The sequence below is a fragment of the Phycodurus eques genome, chromosome 6 (genome assembly GCF_024500275.1).
Source record: "Phycodurus eques isolate BA_2022a chromosome 6, UOR_Pequ_1.1, whole genome shotgun sequence".
Classification (NCBI taxonomy): domain Eukaryota; kingdom Metazoa; phylum Chordata; class Actinopteri; order Syngnathiformes; family Syngnathidae; genus Phycodurus; species Phycodurus eques.
In genome coordinates, this window is record NC_084530.1 from 255,819 (window position 1) to 268,159 (window position 12,341).

The 12,341-nt window shown below is 44.9% G+C and overlaps 1 protein-coding gene across 1 annotated transcript in view; it reads right to left on the bottom strand.

The window, feature by feature from the left end:
* Positions 1-246: 246 nt before the first annotated feature.
* The window catches only part of spcs3 (signal peptidase complex subunit 3), a 43,373-nt gene continuing 31,278 nt past the window's right edge, over positions 247-12,341 (bottom strand). Inside the window, exons 4-5 of the mRNA XM_061678505.1 lie at positions 10,953-11,068; positions 247-569 (exon numbers count right to left, since the gene is read on the bottom strand). Coding sequence (XP_061534489.1) covers positions 437-569; positions 10,953-11,068 — 249 coding nt within the window. The 3' untranslated portion in view covers positions 247-436. The remainder of the gene's footprint in view (positions 570-10,952; positions 11,069-12,341) is intronic.

Consider the following 12,341-nt stretch of genomic DNA (forward strand, 5'->3'; position numbering starts at 1 on the left):
GGTGTGAACTTTCTCGCGTGGAAATTTACTTGATCTGACTGAAGAAACTTCCTTACGTGTTTTTTTTTTGTGGTTCGGCTTGCAAAGAGCATCAGGACAGCTGGCAGTCTCCCCCTCCGTCTCCATTCCTCACTCCCTCTTCTCAGACCCTCTTTCCTCTCACCCATTACCTTTTTCAAAACCTTTTTGTATATAGATATAGGTTTCTTCCTTGTAATTAAAAAAAACAACAACACAAAGACAAGATTGCTTTCTTAATTATTATTTTGCCAATACATGCATAAGATGTTAAAGGTTCAAAACAATTCCGTTCTCTCTCTTTTTTTTTATACCAAAACTTAAATGAATTAGTTAACCCATTATCTGTACTTCTCTTGTAAAAAGCCTGTGAGTGAAGCCTGTGCTGTAAATTCTAAAATACTAATTTTGTTTCACTCTAATAGCTCTTGGGAGTCTCATATTTATCAGGAAAGGGAAGACTGGTGTATCCACTCCCAGCTACAAGCGGCAGTATTCCAGCGTTGGGAACGACATTCCATGACAGCGTCAGAGTGATGTTCTTGTTGGCCCTGGATGACAGATATAGAAATAATGTCAGTTATCGACTGTGACACAAAACACGCAACTCATGATTGTCAGGGTATACATCCACAAACAAACGGACACATCCTTGCTTGACTGTCCTCTCCAATCAGTCAAAAACAGACCTGTACAGTACAATAAGGCAAAAAAATTAAAAATAATAATAATTCTTCAAGCAGAAAAACGTATTTAACAATACATATGTACAATGTGTACAATTAAACTAAATTTAAATTAAATTTGCCTAATTTCTTTGCTTTTTTCTTCTGGCCTCCAACTTGAGCCAGGCCCATTTTCACCTGCACCTGATGCCTGCTTCAAGCTGTGCCACATGAATAGCATCCTCCTCTTTAAGCACTCTCATTTTGGAAAAGAATTGAGTAAAATCATTGTCTGTTTCACTTCATTTTTCACTATTAACAACTTCAAAGACTAATCCCAAATGCATCCTCGAGGATTTATTAGGTATTAGGTACAATATTTTTCTGCTTTTATTGTCCTTTTCTGAATTTGAGGTTAGTTCATTCTGTGTTGTGACATAATCCCTAACATTGCTGCGTCGCTTAATACATTTAACATTAACATCCGTAAACTAATTACATAATTGTAGCTGCGTTTCCTAATTAATACAAGACGTACTAGCGGATCAACTCTTGTCGCCGATGTTACGTGTGCTTTGCGGTTCCGCTGGGACCACAACCAGGGCCATGACCCGCAGCACCGCAACACGAAAATACAAAAGACCAGTGCAACAAATACGAGACTGGCTGATCTGATGAGCAAAAATGTTGCTTAAACATAAGAGTAGCAAGAGAGGATATCCACTTCAGAGGTGGGTAGAGGAGCCAAATGTACTCAAATAAGAGTAGTTACTTGACAATAATGTGACTCAAGTAAAAGTAAAACAAAGACATGAAAAAGGTGACCCCAAAAAAATGTAGGGGGGGGGGGTTTGGGGGCATCCCCTGGGCCCCCGCAGAGAATTGTTTTGATTTTAACAAATTAAGCAATCTGGAAGACTCTGAAGAGTACAACCCCAATTCCAAAGAAGTTATGACGTTGTGTTAAACAAAAATGAAAACAGAATACAATGATTTGGAAATCATGTTCAACCTATCTTTAATTGAATACACTACAAAGATAAGATATTTAATGTTCAAACTGAAAATAGTCGAACAGTTTAAGGACAATGTTCCTCAACGCACAATTTCAAGGAATTTCGGGATTTCATTATCTACGGTCAATAATATCATCAAAAGGTTCAGAGAATCAGGAGAAATCACTGCATGTAAGCGGCGAGGCCGAAAACCAACATTGAATGCCCGTGACCTTCGATCCCTCGGGCGGCACTGCATCAAAAACCGACATCAATATGTAAAGGATATCACCACATGGGCTGAGGAACTCTTCAAAAAACCAATGTCAGTAAATACAGTTCGGCGCTACATCCGTAAGTGCAACTTGAAACTCTACCAAGCAAAGTAAAAGCCATTTATCAACAATACCCAGAAACACCACCGGCTTCTCTGGGCCCAAGCTCATCTAAGATGGACTGATGCAAAGTGGAAAAGTGTTCTGTGATCCGACGAGTCCACATTTCAAATTCTTTTTGGACGTCGTGTCCTCCGGGCCAAAGAGGAAAAGAACCATCCGGATGGACTGTTATGGACGTAAAGTTCAAAACCCAGCATCTGTGATGGTATGGGGCTATGTTAGTGCCAATGGCATGGGTAACTTACACATCTGTGAAGGCACCATTAATGCTGAAAGGTACATACAGGTTTTGGAGAAACATATGCTGGCATCCAAGCAACGTCTTTTTCATGGACGCCCCTGCTGATTTCAGCAAGACAATGCCAAAGCACATTCTGCACATGTTACAACAGTGTGGCTTTGTAGTAAAAGAGTGCGGATACTGACAGTCCAGACCTGTCTCCCATTGAAAATGTGTGGTGCATTATGAAGCGTAAAATACAACAACGGAGACCCCGGACTGTTGAACAGCTGAAGCTGTACATCCAGCAAGAATGGGAAAGAATTCCACCTACAAAGCTTCAATAATTAGTGTCCTCAGTTCCCAAACGTTTATTGAATGTTGTTAAAAGAAAAGGTGATGTAACACAATGGTAAACATGACCCTGTGCCAGCTTTTTTGGAACGTGTTGCAGCAACAAAATTCTAAGTTAATGTTTATTTGCTTAAAACAATAAAGTTTATCAGTTTGAACATTAAATATCTTGTCTTTGTAGTGTATTCAATTAAATATAGGGTGAACATGATTTGCAAATCATTGTATTCTGTTTTTATTTATGTTTAACACAACGTCCCCACTTCATTGGAATTGGGATTGTACATTAAGGCAAAATACATTTTCTTCATGCAGAAAAACATTTATTTACACCGCACAAGTACATATTGACGTACACATTTAAGATTATAATTAAATTTGCCTAATTTCTTTGCTTTTTTGTTTTGCCCTACAACTTGAGCCAGGCCCCTCTCCACCTGCACCTGATGCCTGCTTCAAGCTGTGACACATGAATAGCATCCTTCTCTTTACGCACTATCATTCTGGGAAACAAAATTGACAAAAACAATTGTCTGTTTCACTTCATTTTTCACTATTACCAACTTCAATGGCTAATCCCAAATGCATCCTCCAGTAAAATATTAAGTACAATATTTTTCAGTTTTTATTGCCCATTTCTGAATTTGAGGTTAGTTCATTCTGTGTTGAGACATAATCCCTAACATCGCTCCGTCGCTTAATACATTTAACTTTAACATCCGTAAACTAATTAGATAATGGTAGCCGGATTTCCTAATTAATGAAGGATATATTAGCTACTCGTCGCCGATGTTACGTGTGCTTCGCGGTTCCGCTTGGGACCACAACCAGGGCCACGACCCACAGCACCTCAACGTAAAAATACAAAAGACCAGTCAGTGCAACAAATACGACACTAACTGATCTGATGAACAAAAATGTTGCTTAAACGTAAGACCTAGCAATGGAGGATGTCCGCTCCAGAGGTGGGTAGAGGAGACAAATATTGTCCAAGTAAAAAGTAGTCCTCCAAAAAATGACTCGAGGAAGAGTACAAAGTGAAATTATTACTTACTATTAAATAGTGAGTAAATTCTAATTTTTTATACCACAGCATGAACATCAGCACAAAAAAAATATAAAATAATATGTGAATGTGCAAATTCTGATGATGATGTGTGTGTGTGCATGCAGTCAAAACTACAACAAAACATCTGCAATTTACTGCATGGTGTTTTCTCAAGTTGTAAGTGAGCTGAAATACTGACGTTTGGCCAGACAGTGCCAGACAAACACTACAATACATGAAAGCTGTTGTTTTTGTTCATCTAAATGTAAACAAGAGTAGCGCACCGTTCCCTTCATGGTAACGACGACCTTCCCAACACGGCCGCCACGTACGTACGACGGTCAGCAGGGCAGGCTTATCTACCTACAGTGGGTACGGAAAGTATTCAGACCCCCTGTTATATTGCAGTCATTTGCTAAAATCATTGAAGTTCATTTTTTCCTCAAGGTACACACAGCACCCCATATTCACAGGAAAAAAAAAAGAATTGTTGAAATCTTGGCAGATTTATTAAAAAAGAAAAACTGAAATATCACACAGCCATAAGTATTCAGACCCTTAGCTGTGACATGTATTTAACTGGGGTGCTGTCCATTTCTTCTGATCATCCTTGAGCTGGTTCAACACATTCATTGGAGTCCAGGTGTGTTTGATTATACTCATTGGACTTGATGAGGAAAGCCACACACCTGTCAATATAAGACCTTACAACTCACAGTGCATGTCAGAGCAAATGAGAATCATGAGGTCAAAGGAACTGCCTGAAGAGCTCAGAGACAGAATTGTGGCAAGGCACAGAACTGGGGAAGGTTACAAAAACAATTCTGCTGCAGTTAAAGTTCATAAGAGCACAGTGGGCTCCGTAATCCTTAAATGGAAGACAATTGGGACAACCAGAACCCTTCCTAGAACTGTCCGTCTGGCCAAATTGAGCAATCAGGGGAGAAGAACCTTGGTGAGGGAGGTAAAGAAGAACCCAAAGATCACTGCAGCCTTCCACCAGTCGGGGCTTTATGGCAGAGTGGCCCGACAGAAGCCTCTCCTCAGTGCAAGACACACGAAAGCCCGCATGGAGCTTGCTCAACAAAAACACCTGAAGGACTCCTAAATGGTGAGAAATAAGATTTGCTGGTCTGATGAGACCTAGATAGAACTTTTTGGCCTTAATTCTCAGGGGGATGTGTGGAGAATACCGGGCACTGCTCATCACCTGTCCAATACAGTCCCAACAGTGAAGCATGGTGATGACAGCATCATGCTGTGGGGGTGTTTTTCAGCTGCAGGGACGGGACGACTAGTTGCAATCGAAGGAAAGATGAATGGGGCAAAGTACAGGGATATCCTGGACGAAAACCTTCTCCAGTGCTCAGGACCTCAGACTGGGCCGAAGGTTCATCTTCAAACAAGACAATGACCCAAAGCACACAGCTAAAATAACGAAGGAGTGGCCTCAGAACAACTCCGTGACTGGTCTTGAATGGCCCAGCCAGAGCCCCTACTTAAACCCATTTGAGCATCTCTGGAGGGACCTGAAAATGGCTCTCCACCAATGTTCACCATCCAACCTGACAGAACTGGAGAGGATCTGCAAGGGGGAGGGCAAAGGATCCCCAAATCCAGGTGTGAAAAACTCATTCCCATCAAGACTCATGGCTGTATCAGCTCAAAAGGGTGCTTCTACTTAATACTGAGCAAAAAGGGTCTTAATACTTATGGCTGTGTGATATTTCAGTTTTCATTTTTAATAAATCTGCAAATATTTCAACAATTATTGTTTTTTCCTATCAATATGAGGTGCTGTGTGTCCATTAATTAGGGAAAAAACAAGCGAATGGCTGCAGTATAACAAAAGTGAAAAATTTAAGGGGGTCTGAATACTTTCCGTACCCACTGTGTGTGTGTGTGTGTGTGTGTGTGTGTGTGTGTATATATTTTTTATATATATGGTGGTGGAGGGGGTTTGTGTGTCCCAATGATCCAAGGTGTTGTCTGGGGCTTTATGCCCAGTCACCTGGCCCCCCTTTGGAGCCAGGCCTGGAGGTGGGGCTCGAAGCCGAGCGCCTGGTGGCCGGGCCTGCACCCATGGGACCCTGCCGGGCATAGCTCAATAGGGTAACCTGGGTCCCCCTTCCCATGGACTCACCACCTGTGGGAGGGGCCATAGGGGTTGGGTGCAATGTGAGCTGGCCGGTGGCCGGAGGCGGGTATCCGATCCCCGGCTACAAAAGCTGGCTCTAGGGATGTGGAATCTCACCTTTCTGGCAGGGAAGGAGCCCGAGCTGATATGTGAGGTCGAGAAGTTCTGACTAGATATAGTCGGGCTCGCCTCCACACACGGCTTGGGCTCTGGTACCAGTCCTCTTGAGAGACTGTCTTCCACTCTGGAGTTGCCCACGGTGAGAGGCGACGAGCAAGTGTGGGTATACGCCTCTATGTTTGGGTTCACCCCGGTGGACAGGAGGGGAGCCTCCCTCCGCCTTCGGGTGGGGGGGGCACGGGTCTTGACTGTTGTTTTTGCATATGCACCAAACAGCAATTTAGAATACCCACCCTTTTTGGAGTCTTTGGAGGGGTTGCTGGAGAGCATTCCCGCTGGGGACTCCATCATTCCTCTGGGGAACATCAATGCGCATGTGTGGGCAATGACAGTGAGACCTTGAAAGGCGTGATTGGGAGGAATGCTACCCCCCGATCAGAACCCGAGTGGTGTTCTGTTATTGGACTTCTGTGCTCATCACGGATTGTCCATAATGAACACCATGTTCAAGCATAAGGGTGTCCTTACTTGGCACCAGGACACCCTAGGTCGCAGATCGGTGATCAACTTTGTGGTCATGTAATCGGACTTGCTGCCGCATGTCTTGGACACTCTGGTGAAGAGTGGGGCGGAGCTGTCAACTGATCACCACCTGGTGGTGAGTTGGCTCCGATGGTGGGTGAAGATCCCGGTCCGACCTGGCAGGCCCAAACATATCATGAGGGTCTGCTGGGAACGTTGGGCAGAATCCCCTGTCAGAAGGAGTTTCAACTCCCACCTCCGCCAAAAGTTCACCCTTGTCTCAGGGGAGGCAGGGGACATTGAGTCCGAGTGGACCATGTTCCACGCCTCCATTGCTGACGCATTGCCGACCAGAGCCGTGGCCGTAAGGTGGTCGGTGCCTGTTGTGGGGGCAATCCCTGAACCCGTTGGTGGACCTTGAGGGATGCCGTCAAGCTAAAGGAGTTATATTCAGCCTTTTTGGCCTGTGAGACTCCTGAGGCAGCTGATGGGTACCGGCTGGCCAAGCAGAATGCAGCTTTGGTGGTCGCTAAGGCAAGAACCAAGAACTCGGCGTGGGAGGAGTTCAGTTAGGCCATGGAGAACGACTTCCGGACGGCTTCGAGAAAATTCCGGTCCACCATCCAGCGTCTCAGGAGGGGAAAGCAGTGCACCATCAACACTGTGTATAGTGGGGATGGGGCGCTGCTGACCTCGACTCGGGATGTTGTGAGTTGGTGGGGAGAATACTTCGAAGACCTCCTCAATTCCACCGACACGCCTTCCCATGAGGAAGCAGAGTCTGGGGTTTCTGAGGCGGGCTCTCCTATCTCTGGGGTTGAAGTCACCGAGGTGGTTAAAAAGCTCCTTGGTGTCAAGGCCCCGGGGGTGTATGAGATTCATCCGGAGTTCCTAAAGGCTCTGGATGTTGTAGGGCTGTCCTGTTTGACACGCCTGTGCAACATCGCATGGACATTGGGGACAGTGCCTCTGTGATTGGCATTCCTTCTAAAAAAGGGGGACCGGAGTGGGTGTTCGACCTACAGGGGGATCACACTCCTCAGCCTCCCTGGTAAGGTCTATTCAGAGGTGTTGGAGAGGAGGGTCCGTCGGGAAGTCGAATCTCAGATTCAGGAGGAGCAGTGTGGATTTCGTCTTGGCCGTGGAATAGTGGACTACACCAACGGCAGGGTCTTCGACGGCGCCCAATCAGTCTACATGTGTTTTGTGGACTTGGAGAAGGCGTTCGACCATGTCACTCGAAGAGTCCTGTGGGGGGTGCTTCAGGAGTATGGGTTACTGACCCCCCCCCCACACACACACACACACTTATATGGGCTGTTCGGTCCCTGTACGACCGCTGTCAGAGTTTGGTCCGCATCGCTGGCAGCAAGTCAAACTCGTTTTCGGTGAGGGTTGGATTCTGCCAAGGCTGCCCTTTGTCACCGATTCTGTTCATAACTTTTATGGAGAGAATTTCTAGGCGCAGCCGAGGCGAAGAGAGGGTCCGGTTTGGTGGCCTTTGTATTGCATCTCTGCTTTTTGCAGATGATGTGGTTCTGATGGCTTCATCAAGCCGTGATCTGCAACTCTCATTGGAACGGTTAAAGGCCAAGTGTGAAGCGGCTGGTATGAGAATCAGCACCTCCAAATCTGAGACCATGGTCCTCAGTCGGAAAAGGGTGGTGTGCCCTCTCCGGGTCGGGGATGAGATCTTGCCCCAAGTGGAGGAATTCAAGTATCTTGGGGTCTTGTTCACAAGTGAGGGAAGAATGGAATGGGAGATCGACAGGCGGATCGGTGTAGCGTATGCAGTGATGCGGACTTCGTATTGGTCCGTTGTGGTGAAGAAAGAGCTAAGCCGAAAAGCGAACCTCTCAATTTACCGGTCCATCTACGTTCCTACAATCACCTATGGTCACAAGCTGTGGGTCGTGACCGAAAGAACAAGATCCCGGATACAAGCGGCCAAAATTATTTTCCTCCGCAGGGTGTCCGGGCTTTCCCTTAGGAATAGGGTGAGAACTCAAGTCATCCGGGAGGGGCTCAGAGTAAAGCCGCTGCTCTGCCACATTGAGAGAAGCCAGATGAGGTGGCTCAGGCATCTGATTAGGATACCTCCTGGACCCCTCCCTGTTGAGGTGTTCCGGGCACATCCCACCGGGAGGAAACCCCAGGGACGCGCTGGCCTGGGAACACCTCAGGATCCCCCTGGAAGAGCTGAATGAAGTGGCTTGGGAAAGGGAAGTCTGGGCTTCCCTGCTAAAGCTACTGCCCTCGCGACCCGACCTCGGATAAGCGGAAGAAAATTAATGAATGAATGAATGGATGGATGGAGAGACAGATGGAGAGCGAGAGACAGCGACAGACACAGATAGATATGTTTTATGGAAAAACAGCAGTGAATCTCTCCGGGATCGGATCCCATTGCATGATGTTTCTGGTACATTTGATACCACGTATAAACAACATAAAATGTCAAACACTATGGAGGATAAACATGAACCTACTTCATAATGAAGAGACGACGAAACTGATGAAAACAAATTACCACATCCGTAAATGAAAGTGACACAGTGTGCTTTTTACTCAGTGTAGTCACTGTGAGACATATGGCCAATCTGATGATCCATAAGTGGCAAAACTTTAGTCGCAAATGTGGCCAGAGAGGTATAAGAGTAAAATGGATCATCATCACATACCCAGATGGAGGAGGGTGAAGGGAGATAAAGGAAATATTTTTCTTTCGAGGTTTCTTCATTTTAGTTTGAACAAATCGAACATTTCCAAAATTTGTAGTAGTCCAAATTGTATTTGTCTTAATCCTAGTTAGGCGGTCTAAACTCATAAATCCACAGCCATGAACCTAACGTATTAATGTCACAAAACGCTAAAATGCTGTTTCAGTTAAGACACAGCTTGGACACAGCACTCTGTGAACAGCCAGCCGCCTTAGCTATGAACTTTTGTGGCTTACCCATCCTATGGAGGGTATCAATGATGGTCTTCTGGCCAGTTGTCAAGTCTGCAGTCTTCCCCATATTGAACCCAACTGAGCCAATTGAACCAAACTGAAGCAATTTAATGAGACTTGGGGAAACGTGTGCAGGTGCTTTGAGTTTAGTAGATGATTAGTGTGTAACACTCACAGTTTAAGACATTTATGGCCTGCAGGTTTTTGGCTGATTTCGTCATAGTATTCTAATTTTTGGAAGCCCAAATTTATGTAAAAATAAACAAATAAATACTTGAAATTGTTTAAATTTGCAACTGAATACATGGAGTATTTGACAATTGAATGTAAAATTTGCAGCAAAACATGCTGCATTTTTTAAACTGAAAAGTACATTCAATATTTTGATGGTAAAAAAAAAAAGAAAAAAAAAAAGTTTGTAATTCAAATTCAAAATCTGATGGCACAGATACCATACCTGTTACAAGAGGGCATTTGGTGGTGAGGATTTACAGCTCGTCAGCTAACGTTAACAGTCTGAAAACAGGTTCGTATACAGAGAGAACTTGTGCTTTTCTTATATTTCAGGATAGACTTGCATATTTTGCAGTTGACCTTGCTTACCAGTCTCATTTTTATTGAAATGTTCCCACATGCTTGAGGCACCACTACTTCTATGTACTACGTGAATCCAACTTTGATTTCAGTGTCAAAAACACACGACTGGCATAGTCGACTATAAGCTATAACCGTCATTGTGCAGTGGCAAAGTTTACGTGTCAATTAATCAACAAATATTGGGGACAAAGACATTTATCAGAAAATACAGGAAAAACTCGATTCAATTATTTAATTCCCTTTGGAACTATGGTTTAAAGTTGTACAAAAATACAAAAGAAAAGATATTATCCATCCATCCATTTTCTGTACCGCTTACCCTCACTGGGGTCACGGGCGTGCTGGAGCCTATCTCAGCTATCTTCGGGCAAGAGGCCAGAAAGTGACTATTACAGGTAAAAAACTAGAAGGGACCTATCCAGGAAAATGATATGCGTAACTCAACTTATAATCAAATGGACACAATTGAATTTTATTCAGAATGACATTGGCACGATAAAAAGCATTGACATTGATGCCTGTAACAAATTCCAAAAAAGATGGTACCGAGGCATGTTTGCCACTCTGTTACAAGACCTTTCCTTTTAACAACACTCAATAGGCCTTTGGGAACTGAGGACCAGAGTTTGCTTGGATGGCACCATATGTTACTCCAAAACCTGTGTACCCCTTTCAGCATTAATCGTGCCTTCATAGATGTATAAGTTAGCCATGCCATGGGGACTAACACAACCCCATACCCTCACAGATGCTGGCTTTTGAACTTTGCACCAATATCAATCTCGATGGTCTTTTACCTCTTTGGCCCGGAGGACATTATTATTTCTAAAAACAATTTATAATGTGGACAGCATTTTTTACTTTGTGTCAGTCTCAGAAAAGTTGGGACCCAGAGAACCACCACCTCAAGTACAGTAAACCTTACCTGAGACCGTTTCCATCATCAAAGAAGAAGTATTTTGATTTTGTGTTTCTGAGGTTCAGTTTGTTGTTTTCACCTCGGAGAACAATCTTATCCCAGAGCACCACCTGGTTCAAAGACTGACACACACACACACACACACACACACACACACACACACACACACACGCGCGCGTGCGCACATCAACACTTTATAGTATTACAATTTGGCAAGTAAAATGTGTTGTTTGTGGCAAATGTTAATTGACAAAGCTGTATAAATTGACATTATAATAGGGGTCCAGCATTTCATTATACATTAACATTCTACTTGATACATAGAGCATCTCACAAGAGTACACCCCTCACATTTTTGTAAATATGTTATTAAATATTTTCATGGGATAGCACTGACAAACAACTTGGCTACAATGTAGTCAGTACATAGCTTGCATAACAGTGTAAATTTACTGTCCCCTCAAAATAAATGCGCACACAACCATTAATGTCTGAACCACTAGCAACGAGTACACACAAGTGAAAAATGCCCAAATCTTGCCAAAGGTGTCCATATTTTGTGTGGCCACTTTTATTTTCCCCCTCCTTGAGCCGTCACCTTATCGTGGTGGAGGGGTTTATATGTCCCAATGATCCGAGGAGCTAAGCTCTCTGGGGCGTCATGCCTCTGGTTGGGTCACCCATGGCAAACAGGTCCGAAGTGAGGGACCAGATAAAGCACGGCTCCAAAAAACCCTATGATTAATAAAATAAATGGATGTAAGTTTCCCTTGACAGGACGCTGGTCACCAGGGCCCGTTTCTGGAGCCAGGCCTGGAGGTGGAGCTCGAAGGCAGGCCCATTGGCCCGAAAGTGTAACGTGGGTCCCCGTTCCCATGGGCTCATCACCTGTGGGAGGGGCCATAGGGGTCGGGTGCAGTGTGAGCTGGGTGGCGGCCGAAGGCGGGGACCTTGGCGATCCGATCCCTGGCTACAGAAGCTGGCTCTAGGGATGTGGAATGTCACCTCTCTGGCAGGGAAGGAGCCAGAGTCCGACTAATCACACAGCTTGGGCTCTAGTACCAGTCCTCTTGAAAGGGGTTGGACTCGCTTTCACTCTGGAGTTGCCCACGGTGAGAGGCGGCGAGGTGTAGGCATACTTATTGCCCCCCAGCTCAGCACCTGTACATTGGGGTTCACACCAGTGGACGAGAGGGTAGCCTCCCTCCGCCTTCAGGTAGGGGGAAAGGTCCTGACTGTTGTTTGTGCCTATGCACCAAACAGCAGTTAAGAGTGCTCACCCTTTTTGGAGTCCTTGGAGGGCGGGGTGGAGAGCGCTCTTGCTGGGGACTCCATCGTTTTGCTGGGGGACTTCAATGCTCATGTGGGCAATGACAGTGAGACCTGGAAGGGGCG